Source organism: Triturus cristatus, chromosome 6 (assembly GCF_964204655.1).
Source record: "Triturus cristatus chromosome 6, aTriCri1.1, whole genome shotgun sequence".
NCBI lineage: Eukaryota > Metazoa > Chordata > Amphibia > Caudata > Salamandridae > Triturus > Triturus cristatus.
The window spans coordinates 152413431-152438644 of NC_140589.1; the positions used below are offsets into that span (position 1 = coordinate 152413431).

At 48.6% G+C, this 25214-nt stretch overlaps 1 protein-coding gene across 5 annotated transcripts in view; it reads right to left on the bottom strand.

Annotated features, from left to right (window-relative positions):
- ENAH (ENAH actin regulator) overlaps positions 1-25214 on the bottom strand; it is a 668777-nt gene that overhangs the window by 148370 nt on the left and 495193 nt on the right. For all 5 annotated transcript variants that reach the window (XM_085610395.1, XM_085610392.1, XM_085610391.1 and 2 more), the window contains one exon: positions 11667-11733. In XM_085610395.1, coding sequence (XP_085466521.1) covers positions 11667-11733 — 67 coding nt within the window. The remainder of the gene's footprint in view (positions 1-11666; positions 11734-25214) is intronic.

Here is a 25214-nt window from a genome sequence, read left to right on the forward strand (position 1 = left end):
GCAGATTCACACTTCGACTTTTTATGCATCTTCTCGGACTTGCCTGAAGATATTGATTGAGATTATGGTCAGCTGCAGCAATGGGGCCTCCCAATCTGCTTTGGAGTTCTTTTGTGTTTGGTGATGTAAAGTTTGGCCTCGTGGTCTTGTATGGCTTTTGGGTTCATCTGGACATAGGCTTGGAGCCTGCTCTGACCCCAGGCACCATGAACAGACTTTGTGAGGGCCTGTCACAGACATCAGTTTGCTATAGATCCTGCACAGTTTAAACTCTGCCATTTTAAGGGTGACATTTACCCCTTGCACAAAGGATAATTTTGTGAAGAAAGAAACAAAGACCAAAGAAGCTCCGGATCAGCATCTGAAGGCAGGGCTAGAAAGGAATTTGGGCCAGCATGCATTTGTGACATGCGGCTCAACTCGTCACTGCTACACCAGAACAACGTTGGCATGGAGCCGCAGGATACCAACTACAAGCACAACACAGGAGTGCTACTTTTAAAGTTTCCACATCAAGTCGGACGACTAGGGAATATTCAGAAGGCGAGGAATCTGCGGTTAGAAGTAGCCATCAGAAGTGTGCTTTTAAAAAAATATATATATATTTTCTGCTTTAGTTAGCAACAGAATACATGTCGTAAACATTACAACTGTAATAATTGATCGCATCCAACAAAACGTAATCATCCTCAACAAAGCGAATCTCCCCATCTTTGGTTCATGCTGATTTGCGTTCGCCAACTGTGTTCTTACATGACCATTACACATTCCATCTTGGGTCTGGGGAACAGAAGTGGTTAGCAACTAGGGTTCTCTCTAAGGGCATCTCCCCTCGGGCATATCAGCGAGAGCCTCCCGGGACATGTGTGTTGTGGATTGTTGCCGGTCATCTCCTAGGTCCAACCCAGTATCTCCTCCATGGATCCCCGATTCTGTGAAATTTTCTGGGGCACCCTCTGCTGGTACGCAGTGTGCTCGGCAGCTATGTATAAGTCCATTCCCTTCATCCACTCCTGAATTGTAGGGTTGTCAGCCAACCCCATCTCCTGGCTATGTCCCTTTTGGCTACCACCAGTCCCAGAGAGGCAAAATTTAGTTGAGACCTGGTGATTTCCACCTCTGTACGAAATCCCGAGCACCTCGAATTGCTGTTCCACCGGCAAAGTCACCCCCATGACCATTCCTAGTGTCTCAATTATCCGTGTCCAATATATCTGGAGCTTGGGACATGCCCAGATTGGACGGAAAAAGTCGCCTTTGACCATTTTACAGGAGGGGCAATACGGTGACTACGCCCTTCCCATTATATGTCTTTTGACCCGGTCATAATAGATTCTATGTAGTATCCTATATTGAATGAGACGGAGTCTTGCTTTAATGGCAACTTCTCTGGGGTGCATTAACGCCACCTCTCGATCTATATCCACGAGAGACCACACGTCTTTCTCCCATCGTACTCGAAGCCCTCTCAACCCATCCAGAATATTATTGTTAATAGTTCTGTAGCTAAAAGAGACCGCCTTGTTTATTAGTCCTTCTTGCAGGAGTCTGCCTTCCAATGGCGCGTACTCCGGGAGGTTCACATTGGATGTTCTCTGCCTGCCATGCATGACGCAATTGTGCATACTTGATAAATTGGGAGTTATTCATGTTGTATTCCTGTTTTAGTTTTGCCCATGTTTTAAGTTCCCCTCTCTCAAAGAGGTCTCCTATCGTGGAAATCCCCAAAAGATCCCCGGTCTCGAACCCTTTAAACTTTCATATCTCTCTGAACAGAAGTGAGCTTTTTAAGCAACAAAACACACCCGACTGCTACATACGAGATCTCCGCTTCTTTCTGAGCATTTGTGAAAAGCTAATAAAGCCATCAATCATGAAGCACATTTATAATTTAAATTCTGGTTTGTTCATGATCAGGGTAATGAAAAACCATTTGTTTTTAAAGTTTCAATCTGCCTTTTCCTCTCATCTATTAGTATTTTCACAGAATTTTATGTTTCAGAGCCCATGGATTCTGAAAGTCAGTAGGAGAAGGTCAGCAAAACATCCTTACTATGAAGATAATCAAATGTTAGTTACTTGTAACCTTAGTACCCCAACATGGATGTAAAGACTCCATGAAAACTGGGAGGTAAATTCCTACACAACAGCACAGTATTATGTACACCATATGTGCCCAACCCAACATATTTTCTTTTTAAGAGGTAAGCCTCATAAATCAAGCATGAGTCCCACTGTGCACCAAATGCTTCACTAAATAAGTAGTTTTTTTTTTACCACCGCCATATGCAGGGAAAAAAGGAAGGCAGTGTCATACCACGTAATCCTTGAAGTGAGCCAGAGATGAAAAAGTTAAATTTCCTTCAGTAATAGTATTTCTGCTGGATACGAACGATTCCTCATCTTATGGCTACTTCTTCCAAGGTTCAGACTGATCTGGAAAACCGTTTTTCCCCATCCGTTCTGGAAATATTTTTCCACTCATCAAGGAATGCATAGAGGAACTGAGAGAACACAAACAGTACACTACACAACTGCGTACCTTGGCATTTTATTAACCATGGCACTAGCTCAATAGGGAGGACAGGTGGTGATGTATTTACAGAAAGATTATTTATCAATCCAAAATATCGTTCCTAAAATAATTATACTTTTGTTCTGATACCTCTTCTGTAGACTAAGTTATGACTCTGTTCCAAAGCAGTGGCTTCCGGGCAGTAGGACCGAGCAGTGCTAAATAACCAAGGAAATCATACAACCCATCTTGGGCAAAGTACACAGTGTAGGCCTGAGATGCGAGACAGTAGTTCTTGGGAGAACTATGAAAAGATGACCAGGTGGCACCCCAGCAGATGTAAGCAAGTGGAAACCTCAAGAAAGAGCCTTGGAGCAGACATAGCTCTAGAAGAATTAGAATGAATGTCTTTTGGAGGATTTAAAAAAAAATATTTTAGCAATGTCATTGTATGATTTGACACCGAGAATAACCAAGCACCAAATGGTGTTTGGTCACTGACCTTGCCTTCAAAGTTTCACTGAACCTTAAAAAGAGCCGATCAACTCTGCCCAGTCGAGTGATTTTCGTATTAGGACACTGCATGCCTGCGGTCCAGTCTATGCAGCTGTTCTGCCTCATTGGTTGGATGAAGAGGAGGGAAGAAAATTGGAGTGACAGACACAATGGGCCATATGAAAGGCCAAACTACCCTGAGTAAGAAGGATTGGCAGGTACGTAGAAGGCAAAGTTACTTACTTAAATCATACAAAAGTAGATTATCTGTGCACATATATGATATACCAGAACACCCCTTTTAGAATTTTCCCAAACCAGTCAGATAAAAGGAGACCCAATTAGCCACAATACAACAAACAGTACATCTGGTAGGAAAGTGAGCGAGCTTCAGGTTCGGTGTTCTGTGTTCTGTGTTGCGATCGTTCCGCACCGGAAGAAGCAAAAGAATCAGACCACCACCCTTCCTCTCCACCCCCACTGAAATCACCTGCGGAGACCCACAGGAGTCATCACTGAGCCAGACCCGTTTCAACATCTACATGGCCCCCCTCGCAGCCATCGTCCGACGTCACAGCCTCAACATAGTTTCCTACGCAGACAACACCCAGCTCATCCTCTCCCTCGCCAGGGACCCCACCACCGCAAAACTCAACTTCCAGAGAACAATGCAAGACATCGCAGTCTGGATGACCAACAGCTGCCTAAAACTCAATGCTGAAAAGACAGAAGTCCTCGGAACCACTCCTTCAGCATGGGACAACGAGTGGTGTTCCACGGCCCTCAGAAGCCTGCCTACCCCCTCAGACCACACCAAAAACCTCGGCATCGTACTCTATTCATCACTCACGATGACCCGACAGGTGAACGCCATCACCTCTAGCTGCTTCAACACCCTTCAGATCCTTCAAAAGACGTTCAAATGGATCCCCCCCCCCCCCCCCCCCCGAGTCAAGGAAGACAGTCACCCACGCACTCATCACCAGCAAACTAGACTATGGAAACGCTCTCTACGCCAGCATCAACAAATCGCTACTCTGCAAACTCCAGACGATACAGAACAACGCGGCCAGACTCGTTCTTGGCATCCCACGGCACGAACACATCAGCCAAAACCTGCTGAGACTCCACTGGCCCCCTGTGGAGAAGAGTCACCTTAAAAATCCTAACCCACACCTACAAATGCATGCACAACAGCGGACCCAAATACCTCAACAGAATAAACTTCCACATTCCCAAAAGAAACCTCCGATCTGCCAACCTCGCACTAGCGGAAACCCCCACGCTTCCACAGAGCCATAGCAGGCGGAAGATCGTTCTCCCACATTGTAGCCAAAACCTGGAACGAGCTACCGACAGACAGACACGCCCCCTCCCTGAACACCTTCAAGAAGACCCTCAAGGCTTGGCTCTTCAGCTGAAACTGATCTGCATAACCCCCCCTACAGCGCCTTGAAACCCTCACGGGTGAGTAGCGCACTTACAAATCCCTGATTGATTGATGAACTGTATAAAGTTTTCCACTGCCATGAAATGCCATTAGAGCATCACCCTTCACTTCTCACAAAAGTGATTTCTGATTTTTACATTAATCAGGTTATTTTTTTTGCTAACTTTCTTCCAAATTCCAACATCTCTGGTAGAGTGGTCATTACATACCCCTTGATGTTGGGAGGACATTACGATAGTTGTAGAAGACTGGAGAGGCTAATAAGGTCAAATACCTCTGTCAATTCTGGTGTTGATTAACAGGTTTAGCTTCTGAACAGACCATGGCCTGATGGTTTTTTTTTGTATCATCTCCGGTTATGGGAAAGCTAATAGGACCGTACCTGTTCAGCTGTAAACCCACTCTACAAGGAAGGATGAGAAAGGTTTCCATTCTACTACTAGGAGGTCGTCCCATACATTTGCTAACCCTTACTGCCTGGATTCTAATTCCAGTTGAAGTCTTCCCCTAAAAAGGTACTTTTGTCTTTAAAGGGTAAGGGGAGGATTTATCCTTGTTCATTGAGAATGCAAAGTACAAAACCCAAAATGGTCGCCCTAGGTATACACATGTATTTCCCTACCGCTTAACAGCCACCATCACTAGACCTTTATGAGAAAACTCCAGGTGCTGACTTTATACTAAAGAGTATTCCTTTGGATTGATAGTGGGCGCCTTCTATTACAAAACAAGTTATTCAGTAAAAAAAAAAAAAAAGGAAAATGACAGTTCTTCGCACACCATTCTCAAATGGATTTATTCTATCCACTTCAGAAACATGAACTAAGATGACCCTGCTAAGATTCAAAGCTGTAACATGCTTATCATACAGATCTCACCAGTGAGTGCTCAACTCACTGAATTCTTACCAGAACTCCAAGGTCTTGTGAAACCATATGATGGTGACACTATATACAACACCGGCAGGCACAGCAGTGTTGTTCTTCTATGCGGCTTTAAAAATGTCCTCTGTGGGGCACTCTGAGGAAGGAACCCCTCCTTCAGAGTTTTAAGACTGCTGCTATTCTGCTTCTTAGCACTTACCAGCTTACTCAAGTCTGCTATGGTGATGAATCTTCCCTGAATGAATGTCCTATAGGGTCATGACAGAAAGGACACTCTCTCTCCTCCAGTGTGAGTTGTGAAAGCAGATTATACACAGTATGCCGCAGTCTTTAAACTTTGAGGAGCATTTGACAGTCCAGGTGATGATACGAAATGCTCAAAGTCAGAAAAAAAATAAAGCAATACTGGAAAACTAATCTAATTTGGAAAGACATCTAGTGAAATGAAAAGGTTGGCAACTTTGGACTATTTTTCCCCATTGAAAAATAGCACGATTCTCAAGGATCCAGATGACAGGAAGAGAAGCTTGGATAAGTAGAGTTGCCTGCAGTCTCTATAGAAGTCTATGCAACTATTTTTTTAACAGAAAGGTGTGCAATAAAGGTAAATTAGAACGGCAGTAAAGGTTTTAAGCCTTGTTCATTCACAGTCAAAAGATCAAAGATCTCTATATTTAAATTGCCCCGTTTTGAGCTTTCTCACTGGCATCATACAGTGCTTGTGGTTCCTACATGGGAGACGCTGCCTCGCCTTCAGGTCCCCCGACCGGTGAAACAAAACCCAGGCTGCGTTTGTGACCCACTGCTGTCCAACAATGAATTCCTGTCAGCACCTTACAGTGTCCTATTTGTAGGTGTTGCTTTAAAAAAAAAAAAAAAAAAAAAAAAAAAAGACTGATGAGTTCTCCACCGTCGAGCCCCTCGCGCTCGGCCCCCCTGGCCCGTGAACCAATAAAACCCTTGTGGTCTACAGTGTCCTGCTCTGGGTGCCTCATGCAACGTGGCATCTATACATCATCGCAAGAGAAACAAGACATCATACAGCACATTCGCTCCTTAGAGGATGAGCATTCGCCTGCAAGCTCTCAGCCGCCTCCTAAATGAATATACAATGCACTCTCCCAGGGATGCAGATGGCCTGCTTTTTCCTCTTCGACTTAGTCTCCCGCGGAATTCGGTTAAATATCCTCTCCTCCAGAGATACACTGACCTTTTCTGTGCCGACATCACGTCCCGGCAGCAACCTGGGCTCTGCTACTGATGGCGATGAAGTCTCAGTATGACCTACCCCCACTTCTATTCCTTTGGGAGTGACATCTTCGGGATGGCCTGCGCCATGTGCCTGGCCACTGCCCGGTTTGGAATAGACTTAGTTGGTCATGTTGGCCGTGGTTATGTTTTTGCTTTTTATATCTTTCCTTTCTTTTTTTCCCTTCTCTCTTATCTTACTACTTCCCTGAGCAGGGTGACGGACCCAATGACTGAGGGCTACCAATGGGCGGGCCATCCTGCGATCTTCCAGTGCTCCGCGGCGATTGCGCGCGTCTTGATTTTCTTTACTGTGCCGCCAGGAAGAAGCCAGACTGATTGGTATCCAGTCCCCACCCCACAGCTTGCGCTAGCGGTCACCCCTGATATGCTGACGACCTCAGCACCTTGCTTGAAGCTTCTCTCCCTTAATGTAAAGGAGCTTAATGCCCCCAATAAGCACCGCCAAATTTGGCGCTATCTCCTATTGCAAAACCCAGACATTATCTTCCTGCAAGAAACTCACCTTTTGCGCGCAGACACCTCCCGTATGTCCTCTCCAATTCTGGGCCTCAGCCCCAACCAAGACGGTAAGAGTGGCGATCCTTTGTCGGCCTGGAATCCACCAGGGAGACTCCACAATAATTTGTAGTAAAAATTGTAGATTCCTCAAAGCGACGGTCAAGATCGGACACAGAGTCCTCACGTTATGCAACACTTATGCACCAAACCAGGCTCAAGACTAATTTCTGCGGGGGCTATTGTGCGAGCACATGACAAGACGACCCTGGGGTGATTTTAACCTAATATGGGAAGCGAAGCTGGACCGTAGTGAGGGCACTTTTCATGGGGCGGGGGCCATGTCAGCTACCTTAAAGAGGCAATTAACTGCACTAGGCCTGGTAGATATCTGGCGATATCACTCGCCGGACGTACGTGATTACTCATATTATTCTCATGTCCAACGCTTCTACTCGCGTATTGATAACCTTTTTGTCTCACACTCCCTAGTTAAGGACACGCTCTCCGCGTCTATGTCTGATATCTCAATTTCCGATCAAGCGCATGTGTAACTTATCCATGATAGCTTCTCTCTTCCCAGACGGCCCTTGCGATGGCGGATTCCCCCTCATGTTCTCAGAGACCCTGTAGATGCGAAAGAAATTCGGAACGCCATCACATCTTACTTCGAGATCAACGACCTCCCGGAGACCCCTCTCCCAGTGGTCTGGGATGCGTTCAAGGCGCGCTTCGTGGCACTCTTACCTCTATAGCTATAGCTCGGGCAAGGGAGGCACGCCTGTTTGAGGACAAACTTTCCCACGATATTAAGAAGCTGGAGCGGCTTGACCAAGAACGTCCCTTGGCGGTGCACAAGAGGCGCCTGGCCTTACTCCAGGGCCAACTCCGGGCACACAGAGCTAACAAAGCCGAGCACGCTCTCTTAGCGTTGAAGCAGCGGTTTTACGAGGGGGGAGACAAGGTGGGCACAGTGTTGGCGTGCAGTCTGCGAACGCGAGTAGCTATGGTCCACATTGCCAAAATTCAACTGGACGATGGCACCTGGGCCACCACCGGGGCGTCTAAACTTCAGGCGTTCACAAATTATCATTCATCCCTGTATGCCAGGGAGTCGTCTGACCCGGACCAGATTCTGGCTACCCTGAAGGCCAGTGAATTGGCCCCTATTAACAAGTACCATTCACAATTAATGGAGGAACCTATCACCCTGGAGGAACTTACTGGAGCTTTAAAAGATCTTCCTTTGGGCAAACCTCCAGGCCCAGACAGCCTCCCGGTCTTGTTTTACCGTGCCTTCCTACCGCAATTACAGTCTTACATTCTCTGCCTTTTCAACTCTCTCGGATCCTTCCACAGATATGACAATGGCAGACATTGCTCTAATTCCCAAGCCCGGGAAAGATCCTGCGCTCTGCTCTTCATTCCGCCCCATAGCGCTCTTAAAAACAGATCTTAAGCTGTACACTAAAATACTAGCTAAACGCCTCAGCATTCACCTTCCAGGCCTCATATAACCAGATCAGGTGGGCTTTATCCACCAACGCCACGGGGCGGATAATGTTCGACGTATCGCACATCTAGTAGGGAAGGCCCACCATTGGAACATCCCAGCCGGTTTACTATCGCTCGATGCTGAGAAAGCATTCAACAGAGTTGACTGGTCATTTCTCCGAGCTGTCTTGCAGAAAATAGGATTGGGTCCACAAATGATTGCCAGAATCATGGCTCCTTACATCTCCCCGCTTGCTAGGGTCAGAGTCAACGGTCAGCTCACACAGCCCATTTCCATCCACAGAGGAACCAAACAAGGGCGTCCCCTATCCCCTCTCCTCCCTTGTGGTTGAGCCTTTGGCCATCTTGATCAGGCGGGATCCGGACAGACATGGCATCAGGCTTGGGGGCTTGGACCATAAAATAGCTTTGTTTGCAGAGGACCTCCTTCTTACTCTATCTAATCCACGGGCCTCTTTACCTGCCTTACATAAATTGCTGCAAATGTACGAACAGGTTTCGGGGCTTAAGATTAATCCCACAAAATCATGGGCTCTAAACCTTACGATCCCCGCGGACAAGGTCTCTGTGTTACAATCTCTTGTTCCGTATCAGTGGGCAGCTCGCCCCATTCTCTAGCTGGGACTTAACTTGACCACCTCTCTCGCCACATGGACCCAAGCAAATTGGCAAGAATGCAAGACTGCGGTTATAGCTGACCTAAGGGCATGGAAGCCTCTGTCTCTCTCCTGGTTGGGGCGACTAAATGCGATCAAAATGTCGATCCTCCCGAAGATACTTTACCTTTTTCAGACGCTGCCTACGCTAATTCCGGAGCACCAAATCTGTAACCTCCAGCGAGAGCTCAACTGGTTTGTATGGGGAGGGAAAAAACCCACTCTTTTCTAACAAACTCCTAATGCTTCCGCGTGACAGAGGGGGACTGGGGTGCCCCAATCTGCTAGAGTATTACTGGGCATCGCACCTTCGTTTCATCTCAGAATGGATGGCACAGGAAAGCGAGAAGGTCTGGTTTCGTATGGACCGGGCGGTGACTTGTCGCCCCATCTGGGACCTAGCATGGCTTGCACGTGAGGCACACCTATCTGGCAGTACCCACCAAGACTGTTCTTGAGATATGGGATAAAGTGGCAGTGTGCAAAGGTCTCACGTCTTTTCCGTCCCCTTATACTCCCATTGCTCGCAATGCTCACTTTCTACCAGCTCTTCATCCTCCCTACTTCGCGAATTGGACAGAAGGGGGCTGTAGAACAATTCGGGACCTTTACATAGGGGGCTCTTAAAACTTTTGAACAATGTCAACAGGAATACCAGCTGGATGAGGGAGCGCGGTTTCAGTATGCCCAACTTCAGCATTGGGTACAGACACCCTCGCTGACGCAAGCGGCTACCTGGGCCCTTACTCCGTTCGAACAGTTGGTGCGGTCATTTGACAATTCTAGGGGATTAGTATCTCGCACATACCACGTTCTGCAACATTCGCAGCGAACTGCCCCTCACCCGTATCAGCAGAGGTGGCAAGCAGCAGCTGCTACTGATATTGCGCCCGCCCAATGGGTACGTCTGTGGCAAGACATCCCCAAGGTGTTCCATAGTATCCCTCATCAGGAGTCGGCATACAAGGTTATGACGCACTGGTATTACACCCCTCACAGATTGCATACAATGTTCTCTACTGCCTCGTCCCTATGTTGGCGTTGCACTGGAGCTACAGGGGACTTTCTCCATGTTTGGTGGACTTGTCCGCTCTTGACCGTCTTCTGGAAGGAAGTTCTTAGTCATATCAAACAGGTATTAGGCTACCCACTCCCAGACGACCCACTTATAACAGTCCTGGGCCTACGGCCGGTGAACCTGCGAGCCACGACCCGACGTGACAGGCATCTCAGCCTGCATATGCTGGGGGCAGCCAAACAAACTATTGCTCTTTACTGGAAAAAAGCAGAGGCGCCGTTGATTAATGTATGGTTCACCCGCCTGTAGCACACGGTGGTGATGGAGCTTCTTACAGCGCGACTACAAAATCAGGATGTCAAGTTTGCCAAATTGTGGAGTCCGCTGGTGGATCACCTAGGACGAACAGAATATGCTAGATTCAAACCCCCGAGGTTGAGGGCGCTTCGCTTATTTGATGATGCAATCTCTCCCATAGATGCAGGCCCTTAACTCCTGCCATGCGGTGGTTGCTGCTGTCTCTGATCTGCATGCTCCCAGTGCTGGCTGGCGATTCTCCACATTATAGAGTTAGCGCCTTTGCAGTCTAGGGCTTCGGTGAGGTTGACCGCTCTCCCGCCCGTCACACCCCCAGCCCCTCTCTCCTTTGCTCTCACCTTAGTCTTTTTCTCCCTCACTTAACTCTTTAGGGACTTTCTTTTCCCCCCTCTTTCTCTAGTTCTTTCCCCTTGTTTCTCTATTTCTAATAGAGTTGATCAGTTCTTTAGTGCGAAGAAGCTCCATCACAGCGTTTGCTTAATACAGTAATCTCTATACGCGGCCGGCCCAGTTTGGGTTGTAGGCGACTTATTGTGTAACAACGCAAGTGTGATGTCAGATACTGCCTTTATCACATATAGCGAATGCTAACCAATGCATGTAGCCGGCCCACCATTCGGTTGTAGGCGCTTAACTGTTTATTGCGCTGCAGCTCCTTCTACCCCCTAATAAAAAGAGTTGTAACACACAAAAAAAGACTGATGTGTTTGGAGTAGGATTGAAAAAAACACTTTCTAAAACTAGATATGATTTTTTTTGTTTGGGTTAAGTGCAGAATAAGTGTTCGTGGGCTGCACACTCCTCTTCACCGTTAGTATTTGTCCCGCTCACCCCACTGTATTCCCCAACAATAAACATTTGAGGGAAAATACAGCTTCCATAACACAAGCCATTTGAAGTGTCACTTTTAAACATGTATGTTTTGCAAATGCATTCTGAGTCCTTAGTATTGAGCCACTTTCACGCACCTCGGGACAGTTTGATCATTTGTGTATGTGCACACATTACAAATGTTTAAATCAACCAATATGTTGCGTAAAATTCTTACCTGGAGATGACAGGCGATTTGCTGCCATTTATTGTATTTGTTCTATCCCAAGGCTTTCTTGTGGGTTCTAAAGACCAGAAGAAAAAGCAACCAAATAAATTAGAAAAATGAATCTAGTGTGATTTAAAATCTTTATCTTTAGACAATATGTTCGCTTAATACTAAAACAGTACTAACCTTAATGATCCCTCATCTGAGGTTACACACCAAGTATTTATCTACTTAAATTAAAAGAAAATATCTAGGTTTTTCAATTTTATATTCTCTAGAACTGAAACGCGGAGTTGTAAAATGCATATATTGCATCTTTCATTGCTAATAGATGTGATGTCAGAACATTAAAAGTGTAATTAACATACATTATTGACCAGTAATATGGTACAAGTTAGTAGAAATTATCAGTTTGTTAGACCCAATTTTGTGGAGTCAGTGGTGACAGGAGAGAAGTGTAGGATTCAGCAGTGTGGATGTTGACACTGAAAAAGAACAAAAAAAATAAAAAAAAATAAAAGAAGAAGAAGAGGTTCATCAGGAACACAAAGTTTCCTGGAATGAGTAGGTGACATACCAGCTCATAAGATGGAACTGGGGCTTACCAGGAATACTGGCATTGAACATTGACCACATGGTGAAAGGACTGTTGCTGATCCTCTGAGGTGCAGTGTGTCAAACCAATGCTATAACATTGGACGGTCCTCCAGTTATTAGATCTTAAACAAGATCATGGCAGATTCTAGTTCCAGATGCTTCTAGGATGTTCTCTTGGACTTTTGATTTCAGATCCTAGGACTTGAGCCACAACTAACACCACATGGCCAGGAAGTTTCTGGCATTTTCATGAGTTGATGCACAAGGAATACTTACTGGTAATCTCATTTCTCTTTTAAGGGAATCTAGATTTAAAGCATACTTGCGGAATTGTCCCACTCACGCACCGGATACCAGAGTTCTTTTAAAGATACCTTTCTATGCTTTATTAGAAAAGACAAATCTCATTTAAAACAATGTATTGGGCAATTCAAAAGTAAAAAGGCAGGTGTCCTTTCAAAAACCCTTTCAAAGGCATATGAAGGGATAAACGAGAGCAATGTAGCCATATAGCTGCAGTCGAGTAAAATTGGAAAACTGGGATTCTATGTCTGGACTGAAGGCGAGGATTATGCTTGTGTTTCTTCACTGTTCATTCCACAGCACCCTTTTAAACTACCTCGGTGCCCAGTAAAACATAAGGGAAAGAGAAAAACCCTCACAGTCCATACAATATAGTCCGTCATCTCTGTCCATGCCGCCTCTTTCTTCGCTGCTCAGCAGCCACGAGTTAAGTGCCTTTCATGGTCTCCTCACTTCAGTGGCTAGTTGAAGTCTTTATTGGTATTCTCAGAGTAATGTCCATGTTTATAGCTTGCGCATTATAAAGTTTTTTTTTTTGTACTGTGCTTTTACCTTGCAGGTGGCCGCGGGCGCGTCTGAGCGCTCCTAACTCAGCTTACTTTCTTTAACAGGGGCCGTGTGTGTGCGGTTTTGTCCCGCTGACCACTAGAGAGCGCTCTTAGTCGAATGAGACGCTCCTCCGACTCCACGAGCGTCGCACACAGTTTTCTGTGATTACAGAGACTCCACCGTGCATCGCAGAGCCATGGCCTTACGCAGGAGCCCCTCAGTAAGCCTGGAAGCCTCTGGGCCCAGTCTGGGGTCAGTAACTGCAAGCGCTACCGCTGGTAGATGTGTGTAGTACATGGTCTAGTGTTTCTAAGAATTTACAGTTGTAAGAATGCTCTTGCATTCCAATTCCATGTTTCCGCTTGTGTGAACGTTCTGTTCCAAAGCAGTTACTCTTGACTCCTGCTTGGAAGAGTCAGCTCTAGTCTCCCTCTGCACTTAAATAAAGGATCTTTAGATCTACCCACCGAGTCCGACCCATTAATTTACTACATCTTGGCAACGATTTCCTACAGAACCCGGCGTGCAGATCCACTCTCTCGGACTTTGACTCTTGTCCTGTGCGTCGAGCAGAGTGCAGAGCCCACAACGAGAGCAGACTGCAGCAGCTGCAGTTTGAGGTGAGTTCCCAGTTTCGCCGTGTGGTGGGCCTGTTTGAGGAAGCTTCTTCCTCCCGCGATGTCTCCTAGATGACGTACCAGCCGCCCACCCGTCATGCAAGTCCAGCCGTTAACATATGATGTATTGCAATTACCTCAGCGTCTCCAAGACAACCCTGACATTCCTCATTGGAACGGTATCCTGGCAACGCCTCTTGCCCGAAGCCGCTTTTTCGACGCGTGTCTCTGCATGCCTCTGATAACCACGCACGTACAACGCTGCGACGTCACACGTCAGAGTGAGCACATTGGCGGCCATTTTCTTTGGCCCTGCTCTTCAGTTTCCACAGCAACTAGACGCGCTTTCACGATCGAGAGCGCAGATTGTACCAGATGCCTTCAGTAAAGCAACAAGCCACGGCGATCTACACGCCTGCTGTGTATCGCTTCACACCGCTGATTCTTCTCATTATAAAGGTATTTTTCAGCATTTTGTCTCAACACACGGCGATATACACGCCAGTTGTGTATCGTATTGCTCAAAATTAGCATAATGACTTTTTTCACCACTGCGATATACATGCCTCCTGCGTACGGTTTACTCCAGTGATCTTCCACATTCTTTCAAAGCATTTTCAATATTCTCTCTTCACCCACGGCGATATACACGCCTGTTATATACCGCATTGCAAGCTGACATTTCTCACCTTACCTGTCTCCAGTGCTGTCCACATCATGGCTGCTGATCACATTTCAGTTGTTTTACCCCCTAATTTCTTGGCACAACCCGGTCCACCTAGCATTCCTTGGGAGGATTCGATCTTCATGTTCGAAAATTATTTGGATGCTCTAGATGGACAAGACTTTTCAGTCAAGATGAAGAAAGCCCTTCTTTTAAGCACATTGGGCAATAAGGGACAGCACAATTTTTGCTATCTTCCTCAAGCACTCCAAGCTAACGGACAAGCTATACCCGATGAGTACAAAGAGGCTATTTGTAGATTGGAAGTCAGATATGACAAAGAGGAGAATCTGGTAATGAACAGATACAAATTTTACACCCAACACCAGAAAACAGGGGGGGGTCCATTGAGGAGTTTATCTCAAGACTTAGAGAAATGTTTATACTGCAAATTTGGAACAATGATGGATGAGTTAATTATAGATCAACTCATGGTCCAATGTAACAAAAAAATTCAGGAGCGACTATGGGCAGCAAAGAACCCTGAACTCAAAACTTCCATTTACTTAGCCAAAGTTGTGGAGCAATCTGAAGGCAGCATGAAAGAATTAAAGAAGAGAAATCTCAACCCGGATGTTAATTAGATTTCTTTACAGGAGTCTCGAGATATTGACCATGATGACGAATCAAGCACCATTGCCGCGATTAAAAACAGAGGAACATTTGTGAAGAAACCTTTCAACTCAAAATCCGTTCGTGTCAACCAAAAGCTTTTTAGTGGCAGAATGTGTAATAGGTGTGGCAGCAACGCACACACCTCAGACTCAAATTTTTGCTTTGATTACAGGCATGAATGTCTTAAATGCAGTAGTATGGGCCATTATGCCAGAGTATGTAGAAGCAGATTTCGTCCTAGCATAACTAGTGTACATAACGTTGAGAAGAGTGATGATATTGATAGCGATAGAATTTTAGTAGTTAATTCTAATGATGTACTAGGGGAGGACGACGAGAGAAAAAATAGACCCAAGGCTATCACATCACATCCATTGATGGATGTGATGTTTCCCTTATGGTTGACACTGGGTCTAAATTCATTCTTCATCCCCAAATGCCTTTTCCACGAGAAGTGGGACAACAGACCACTTCCCCCCGAAAGACCTTTCTCCTGGGGGCAATCAGGGCGAGTCAATAGACATCCTTTGTTATTTTGAGGCACACATTACCTTCTCCCACAGGGACATTCAGGGTAAAGTCTATGTAGTGGAACATGGCCCAGCTATTCTTGGGTGGGTACACCAGCACGACTTGCACATTATAGTCAACCCGAGGGTACCCATGCAAAGAGGCAGACGCAGTTTTCAGACAGTAACTTGGCCCACTTAACTCGCATACTATTAACAAAAAAGACTCCATTCCCATCCAACACAAAGTCAGACGTGTGCTCATCGTAGTAAAAGAAGAGGTTCAAAATCTCAAAGAAATGCTTGATGCGGGAGTGCGAGGCTGTGGAGGCATCTCCATGGATTTCTCCCGTTGTCATTACCAAAAAGGCGGACGGCAAGTTGAGATTGTGTCGACTTACGGTCTTTGAACCAGTGTGTTGTAGCGGATACTTTTCCACTCCCCAACATTACTGAACTGGTCACCACCCTCAAAGGCGCCAAGGTCTTCTCCAAGCTCGACCTCATGAGCGCGTACCATCAGATCAACTTACACAGTGATTCCAAGCTTCTCACTGCATTTATCACCCCAGAGCGCACAATCCAATTCATACGTTTGCCCTTCGGGCTAAAGTCAGCTGCCAGTGTTTTTCAACCCATGGTCTGACATTTTTAAGGGCGTAGACAACACTATTTTCAGGACGACATCTTAATTTACCGCCAATCAGTTGAAGAGCACAACTCCATACTGAAGGTTGTATTAGATAGGCTGTCCAAAGCAGGTCTCGCACTTTGTAAAGACAAATATAAGTTTCTCGTAGATCAGATGGATTACCTCGGCTACACTATCCGTCCTTCGGGGTCAAACCTAAGAAAAACCCATGTAGTGCTATAAGCTTAGCCCCATCTCCTGTTGATAAAGACCAACATCGCTAATTTATGGGCCTTATAGAGTACCACTCAAAGTTTGTAAGAACGTTTTCTTACAAAACTGCGTGTTTGCGATCTCTACTCAAGAAGGGTGTTGAGTTTTGTTTGGAATGCACAAAGTCAGGGATTGTTTTGACCACGTCAAGAAAGATTTGTGGTGTTAATGTTCTATCGCCTTTTGATGTCAACTGTAAATCCATCCTCACAGTGGACGCCAGCTCGACCGGTTTGTGGGGGGGCAATGTAATCACAGCATAAATCTAGTTGTGAAAAGACTGTAGATTTTGCCTCCAGGACATTGACTGATGCAGAAAATAACTATTCTGTCATTGAGAGGGAGGCACTTGCTGCATCATGGGCCGTAGAATACTTTCGGACTTATTTGTGGGGCACCAAATTTATTTTTAGTACCGATCATAAGCCTTTAAATCAAAGTGTTGTCCCCTGGTGGTACTGGAAAAGGGTCCGCGAGACTCGCTAAATTAGCACCTAAGCTCCAAGGTTTCCAATACCAGGTTGAACACATTCAAGGCTGAAAGAACGTCCAAGCTGATGGTCATTCCAGGTTGTCCATTGATTGGCGTTCTGTTACTGACTCCAGCACCTCTCAGCTTGATGAGGACATTGCTGTGGCTTCCATAGAGGATGCTGTTTTTGTGGGTGAAGGTGTGTTTGATGCCAATGATTGGGAACATGAGATGGCAAATGATCATACTCTACAGGATGTGGTCAAATTGTTAAAATCCAGCCTCAGGAGAGAAAGTAGCCTCCCTGTCCCAGTATGCCTCTATGCCAAAATTCTTGATTAATTGTTTTTATGCAGCAGTAGCATTTTGGTTAAGGGTGAGAAGTTCATTCCCCCGTTTGGCATCAGGAGGAAGCTCCTAACGCTGGCCCACGAAGGTCATCTCGGCCAAACTCTCGCACAACGCCGCCTAAAGAAATCACTTCTGGTGGCCTGGCTTAGATGCTCAAGTGGTAGATTGGGTAGATAATTGCCCCGTCTGCAAGGAGGGTGAAAAGAAACTCAAGGTGGGTTGCAAGTCCAACATCGCACATATTGAGAACCCAGGTTTACCCTGGCACAGAATCTGCCTAGGTTTCATTGGCGAGTTGCATTCTCTCATTCCTGTGAGTTCTAATCAAGTTTCCATGCCAAGCCCTGAGAGCATTGGTCCTTTCCGCTCCCTCAGGGGCCTTAGGCCACCCATTTATCTTAAGGATTTTGTCTGTTGATTTGTTTTTCTTTCTCTTCTCTTTCCTTTTCTCTCCCTTTACTCTCGATACAAGTTTTTTTACTTTGTCTTTGGAAAGGAAGATGTGTAGTACATGGTCTAGTGATTTTAAGAATGTACAGTTGTAAGAATGCTCTTGCATTGCTATTCCATGTTTCCTTGTATAAGCGTTCTGTTCCACAGCAGTTACTCTTGACTCCTGCTTGGAAGAGCCCGCTCTCGTCTCCCTCTGCACTTAAAGGATCTTCAGATCTACTCACCGAGTCCGACCCATTCATTTACTACAATGAGCTACTGACAGTGCAGTGACAGTCACTCCTGAGGGTTTGGGTATGTAAAATTAACCCCTTAGTGCCAGGATTACTAGGCAGGTGTGCTTATATGCGTTTACAAACCTGATCAGTGTGGTTTTTGGGACTTGTTGCGTCAGTGGGGTCGAGGCCCTTTTCTCGCAGGCAGTGTATGTCCACTCTGGGCTCTCAAGCCCTTTCACAACCCGCTGTGTGTATTCTGGTTGACGGGCCAGTTAAGCCTTCTTCTCATCTGTTAAGCACTCTGGCACTGGCCAAGGCTATCTACCTTCTGAAAAACGTATTGGGTGTAGTCCCATTATCTTGAGTCTGAATCTATACTGGCAGGCCTGCCTAGTGCCACAGGGCAGTTTGCCATGTTTGAGCCAGGTTGATTATATGGTGGAGGAAGTGGTCTTCTTCCTGCTTTTAGATGAGTTTGGCAAGGCGGTGGAAGCCTCGATACAACACACTGTCTCCATGGCTTTGGCGCCCCTTGAACGAAAGATTGAGAGGCTGGTGGCGGCTCTGCACAAAAAGGTACCATGCCAAGCACCCTGCAGACCAGGGAATTGATGAGGACACTTGAGCACCTCAAAAAGGACTTCTTACAAGCTCAGCCACAGAGTCCAGCGCCTGGCCCATTTGTTCGGTCTCCCTCGTACTCTTCCCCTTTGAGGGATGAGGATTTCCACAGCGATTCGGATGGGGACCAGAGTCCTAAGCCATGGCGCCCCCTGTGGACGAAGCTCCCCTTCCGCCCAACTCCAAAGGCTATCTTAGACTCCCTGGTGGCAACCATGCTGAATACGGATGATCTCCTTCATCCTAAGTCTTCCATGTGGTCCCTAGGCGAGAAGGTAGCGGCGTATGTGCCAGGGAGGCTTCACAAGCTGCTGAACAAAGATGTCAGGGCTCGCATGCGGGCAGTGTCTCTTCATCTGTCCCTGGAGGGCAAAGTGGCCCTCACTGTCAAGGTGGTAACCAGGCACTCCTCTAGCTCCAAAGTATATTAGGGACCCTAGGAAGGGCACAGACCGCTCATGGAGGTTATGTCAAGATAAGTATTTGGACCTTATGAGATCAATCACAAAGATCTTGGACATGGCTGAAGAGGCCAAGCAGTCAGGTGATCTCGTATCTCCCATCTGTCTGGATGGGCCCAGAGAGCAATCATATTGCTGGACAACGCCAATTGTGCGCTCTTGGTGGAGAGACGACACTCTCTATTAAGGTAGATGTGAGACTTGGAGACCTGGCAGTTTCGGAAGCGGGCCCCACTGCGCAAAGGGGGTTGTTTGGAGATCCCCTTCACTGCCACATTCAACTCTTTGAATAAGGCGCAGGCATCTATTAAAAATGTATCTAGTAACAATATTTTTTGACCCCAGGATTTCTGCCACGGCAGATGGCAAGAGGCACTCGTTCGGCCACTTTGTTACCAATGCCTCCCAAACAGACCAAGGCTCCCGCTAGGGGCAATACCAACACCCTGTGAAGCTTGGCGACTTCTACCTATCCCGACATTTCCATCACTTACGCAGGGGCAGATGCACCCAAGGTAAGGACGCTGTACTCCCCAACTAAAAATAAGGGGAAGATTGGCTCAGTTTGTAGAAAACTGAGTTTGGTGGTGGGAAAGGATAGTCACGGCCGATGCAAGAGTCCTTCAGACGATGCAGGGTTTTAAGCTGGAATTTGTGGGGACTCCCATTTAACCTTCAAAGCCCAGTCTACTGGCTTTTCCGAAAGTCAGGCAGCCCGATAGATCTGGCAGTAACTGAACAATTGAAGCAAGGGGTGGTTGTTCCTTCATCAGTCTGGGTTTGGCAACGACATCTTCCGAATGGAAAAGAGATGGGGGCCAGCTACCAGTACTCCTCCGAGAGGTCAACGAATGGGTAGTATACTGCCATTTCAAGGACACCCATCTTCTACAGGACCTTATGCATCCGGGTGATTGGCTGGTTCGTTTGGACCTCAAGGATCCTGACAGTCCCTATTTTCCTGCCTCATTGCAGATTTCTGAAGTGTCTTTGGGGTCAGCAGATCTTCGAGTTTCGGACTTTATCCTTCAGCCTGTCATATCCACCCCTTGGTGTTTCACCAAGCTACTCAAACTGGTGGAATGGGGAGGGGGGGAAGGGGGGAAGAAGAGTTCCTCCGCACCAGGGGCATATGCTTAATTGTTTACCTCGACAATATTCTGCTGATGGATCAACAGGAGGGAAGTGGTTGTCCAAAAAGTAATCCCTGCACATCAACTGCCTGGAATTACTGGCAGCCTCATTCGCTCTCTGGTGTTGAACGCATGACTAGGTGAGTTGCTGAGTGCTGCTTAAGACTGACAATCTCGGCAGTAAAGCATATCAACAGCCTAGGGGGTCCGCGATCCAGTTTAACAGAACTGGTGAAATAATTTTGGTACTCCTCCCAGGAGCACATCGTCTCGGTGACGGCAGAATATATCCCAGGGAAATCCATGAGAATCTATTGGTACTCTCGCCACCTTCAGGATCTCAGTGCATGGCAATTGCATCCATAGGTATTCCAGGTCCTGCAGAGAATATTGATGCCGTTCCCGGTGGAACTTTGTCTCTCGTCTAGACTGTCAACTGGATTGGTTCTTCAGTTGAAGGCTGGATCCGCAAGCGGAAGCGACGAACAAGTTACTTACCTTCGGTAACGATGTATCTGTAAGAAACATTAGTTAGTTAGATTCCTCACCTTAGAATATCCCCAGGCGTCAGACTGGATCCGGAAGATTTTGTCAGCAATACCCCTTGCGCGTCGCTAGGCGTCGTCTGCGGCTCCGCGTCCGTCGTCGGCGTCGTGCGCCGGAATGACGTCGGAGTACTTAGACGCCGCCCTCGCGCGCTGACGTCAGTTCTTGTACATAGCCTTCCGCGCCAGGAACGCAGAGCCATGCAAAGACCGACACTGGTGCCAAAAATAAAATCTAGGGGCCTGAAAAGGATAACCTTAACCCTAGATGTCAGTTCGCAGAACGGGGAGGATGGGTGGGTCGGTGAGGAATCTAACTAACTAATGTTTCTTACAGATACATCGTTACCGAAGGTAAGTAACTTGTTCATCTGAAAGAAACACGTTAGTTAGATTCCTCACCTTAGAATAGATACCCAAGCAATACCATCCCCGGTGGTGGGTCTGCGAACCAAGATCACACCAGAAAGTCCTGGAGGACAGAACGGCCAAAGAAGCCATCCCTCCGGACTTGGCTGTCAAGGCAATAATGCCTGGCAAACGTGTGTAGCGAAGCCCACGTCGCCGCCTGACAGATGTCCTGCAAAGGGACTCCCCGTCCCAAGGCAGTAGTAGCCGCTGTGGCCCGAGTAGAATGGGCGCGCAGCCCAACAGGAGGGTCCTTTTTTGCCAAGGAATAACAAATTTTGATGCACAAAACGACCCACCGAGAGATGGTCCGTTTGTGCACAGCTTTCCCCTTCTTAGCACCCACGTATCCAACGAAAAGTTGGTTGTCCACCCGGAACTGCTTTGTGCGGTCCAAATAAAAGGAGAGCGCACGTTTTGGGTCCAGACGGTGGAGCCTCTCTTCCTCTTTGGAAGGATGCGGAGGCGGAAAGAAGGTGGGCAAGGTGACAGACTGCCCAAGATGAAATGGAGTCACCACTTTCGGAAGAAAGGAGGGACGAGGCCGAAGGACAACCTTGTCCGGATGAACAGACAGAAAAGGAGGCTTTGAAGATAAAGCCTGGAGCTCACTCACCCGTCTAGCCGAGGTGATGGCTACCAGAAAAGCAGTCTTAAGAGTCAGAAGACGAAGAGGACAATTGTGAAGAGGCTCGAAGGGAGCGCACATCAGGAATGTCAAGACCAGATTCAAGTCCCACTGAGGCATTACAAAAGGGACAGGAGGGAAAGTGTGAGTAATGCCTTTTAGAAAGCGTGTAACCACAGGGGACTTGAAAAGAGAAGGCTGATCAGGAAGCCGCAAGAAGGCAGAGATGGCAGCAAGATAACCTTTCAGGGTGCCCAGGGCAGAGCCCTGCCGGGCCAGAGAAAGAAGAAAGAGGAGAACCTCAGAAAGAGGGGCGGAAAGGGGATCCACAGCCTTTGCTGTGCACCATGCCACAAATTTGTTCCACCGGCAGGCGTATACCGTCTTTGTGGAGGGACGCCTGGCTGCCAGAATGATATCACAGACTTCAGGAGGCAAGTCGAATGGCATCAACTGCCGCCGCTCAATCTCCACGCATGGAGGTGGAGGCTGGACAGGTTCGGGTGGAGGACCGTCCCCTGCTGCTGCGACAGAAGATCCTCCCGAAGGGGCAGACGTATCGGGGGATCGGTCAACATACTGAGTAGCTCGGGATACCAGTATCTTCGTGCCCAATCCGGAGCCACCAAGATGACTTGGGCCCGGTCGTGCCTGATCTTCTTCAGCACTCTGGGCAGAAGTGGTATAGGCGGAAAGGCGTACAACAGACCGCAACTCCACTCGTGACGAAAAGCGTCGCCGAGCGAGTGCCGCCTTGGAAATTCCAACGCGCACAACTGCTGACATTGCGCGTTCTCTTCGGTGGCGAATAGATCTAACCAAGGCTCTCCCCACTGCTGAAAGAGACCTTGCGCCACTTCGGAGTTCAGACGCCATTCGTGATCCATCATGCACCGGCGGCTGAGTTCGTCCGCTCTGGCGTTCAGAGAGCCCGCCAGATGTTGAACCACTAGGGTGACGCCCTGGTGTTCCAGCCACGTCCAGAGGCGCAGAGCCTCCTGACAAAGGGTCCACGACCCCACCCCGCCCTGTTTGTTGCAATACCACATGGCGGTGGTGTTGTCAGTGAACACCTGCACGACACTGCCCCCGACAGAGGGAAGGAAGGCTTTCAGTGCAAGTCGGATCGCCCTCAACTCCAACAGGTTGATGTGGAGACGAGACTCCGCCGGAGACCAGAGGCCTCTGATCTCCGCCTCTCCCATATGGCCACCCCATCCCAGGAGGGACGCATCCGTCACTACGACATGCTCCGGTTGGGGAAGGGAGAGGCTCCTGCCCATGACCCAATCGCGGTCCGTGAGCCACCACTGCAACTGCTGTGCAGTGCCCTCCGAGATCAAGACATGGTCGGACAGGTTGCCGTGATGCTGGGCCCACTGAAACTTCAGGTCCCACTGCAGAGCCCGCATGCGCCGCCTGGCGTGATGCACTAGTAGGATGCAGGAGGCCATCAGCCCCAGAAGCCGCAACACTAGCCTGACCGAAACCCAGGATGGAGGCCGAAAGATGGGAATCAGGGCCCGTATATCCCGGACCCGCTGTTCCGGTGGATAGACCCGGAACTGCGCCGAATCGAGAACCGCTCCGATGAAGAGGAGCTTCTGAGAGGGACTCAGGTGTGACTTTGGCACGTTGATGGAAAACCCCAGCAAATGCAGGAGATCCGCCGTAGTCTGGAGGTGGGAGACGACTGCCTGTGGCGAGCCCGCCTTCAACAACCAGTCGTCGAGATAGGGGAAGACTGGAACCCCTGATCTGCGCAGATGAGCTGCGACCACCGCCATCACTTTCGTGAACACCCGAGGGGCACTGGTGAGGCCGAAGGGGAGCACGGTAAACTGAAAGTGCTCTTGGCCCACCGTGAACCGCAGGTAACGCCGGTGGGCCGGGGATGTGGAAATAAGCGTCCTGCAAGTCCAACGCTACCATCCAGTCTCCGGGGTCTAGGGCAGCTAGAACCTGAGCCAAAGTCAACATCTTGAACCTTTCCTTCCGGAGGAAGGCATTGACGTTCCGAAGGTCCAAGATAGGGCGTAGGCCCCCTTTGCCCTTCTTGGGAACCAGAAAGTAGTGGGAATAACAACCACGACCTACTTCTGGGCTCGGAACGCGCTCGACGGCCCCCTTGGCCAAGAGGGCGGAAACCTCCTCGTGGAGAAGATGCAAATGATCCCCCGAGATACGGTGGTGCTGCGGTGGCATGGCTGGAGGGGTCGTCTCGAAGGGGAGGGAGTAGCCCCTTCGGACGATTTGCAGCACCCACCTGTCCGATGTGATGGACCGCCAGTGGAGCAGGTGATGGCGAACTTTGCCGCCCACTGGCGTGGAATGGGCCTGAAAGCTCGGACTAGGAAGGCTTTGAGGCGGATGCTGCCGGGGTGGATGTGGGCTGACCTAGTCGTCCTCCAGATCCGCCTCGGCGGAAACCACGTCCGCGACCGCGCGCAGGTTGGTTCTGCGGCTGGTGGCTAGGCGCACGTGAGGAGGCACCCCTTCCTTGGCCACGAAAGGGGCGAAAAGCGGAAGATTGTGACCGCGGGGCCGAGAGTCCCAAGGACTTGGCCGTAGCCCGGGAGTCCTTAAAGCGGTTCAGCGCACTGTCCGCCTTCTCGCCAAACAGGCGAGTGCCATCAAACGGCATGTCCATGAGAGTGCTCTGGACATCGCCGGAAAACGACGTGGACCGCAGCCAGGCGTGACGTCGAAGCGCCACAGTGGTGGAAATGGCCCTACCCAGCGAGTCCGTGGTGTCAAGCCCACAACGTATGGCATGTCGCGCGGCATCCCTCCCATCGGCCAGAGCCTAGGTAAGTTGTGTCCGGACCTCCTCCGGACACAGGGGCAGCGCGTCCTCCACCGCATCCCACAGAGAGTGGGAATAACGGTCCAAGAGACAAGCGGTGTTCAAAGACCGCAGGCCCAAACTAAGGGATGAGAACAGTTTCTTGCCAAACTGCTCCAGTCTCTTGGAATCCCGGTCCGGCGGGGCGGTCGGGAAAGAGGATTGGGAGGTGGAGGCCTGGATAACCAGGCTCTCAGGGGTAGGGTGTTGGGACAGAAAACTGGGGTCGCCCGGAGCAGGGCGGTGGCGCCTGGCAACGTTCCTGTCCACAGGAGGAACTGTGGAGGGCTTGGACCAGGTGCCCTGGAGAACGTCAGTGAGGGCTTCATTGAACGGCAGCAGAGGCTCAGTGGAGCTTGCTGCAGACTGAAGCACCTCAGTGAGGACGTTCGTCCTCACAGCCACGGCAGGTAGCTCGAGCCCAAGGGCTGCGGCCGCCTTGCGCAGCACCACGGAGAAAGCAGCACCCTCCTCCGAAGCCACAGTCGGAGGAGAGATGAATCCAGTGTCTGGTGAGGTATCCAGACCACTGGCCTCCCCCAGTTCATCTGCCCAGTCCTGGGACAGTTGGGCCTGATGGGCCATAGGATCCTCGGATCCCTCC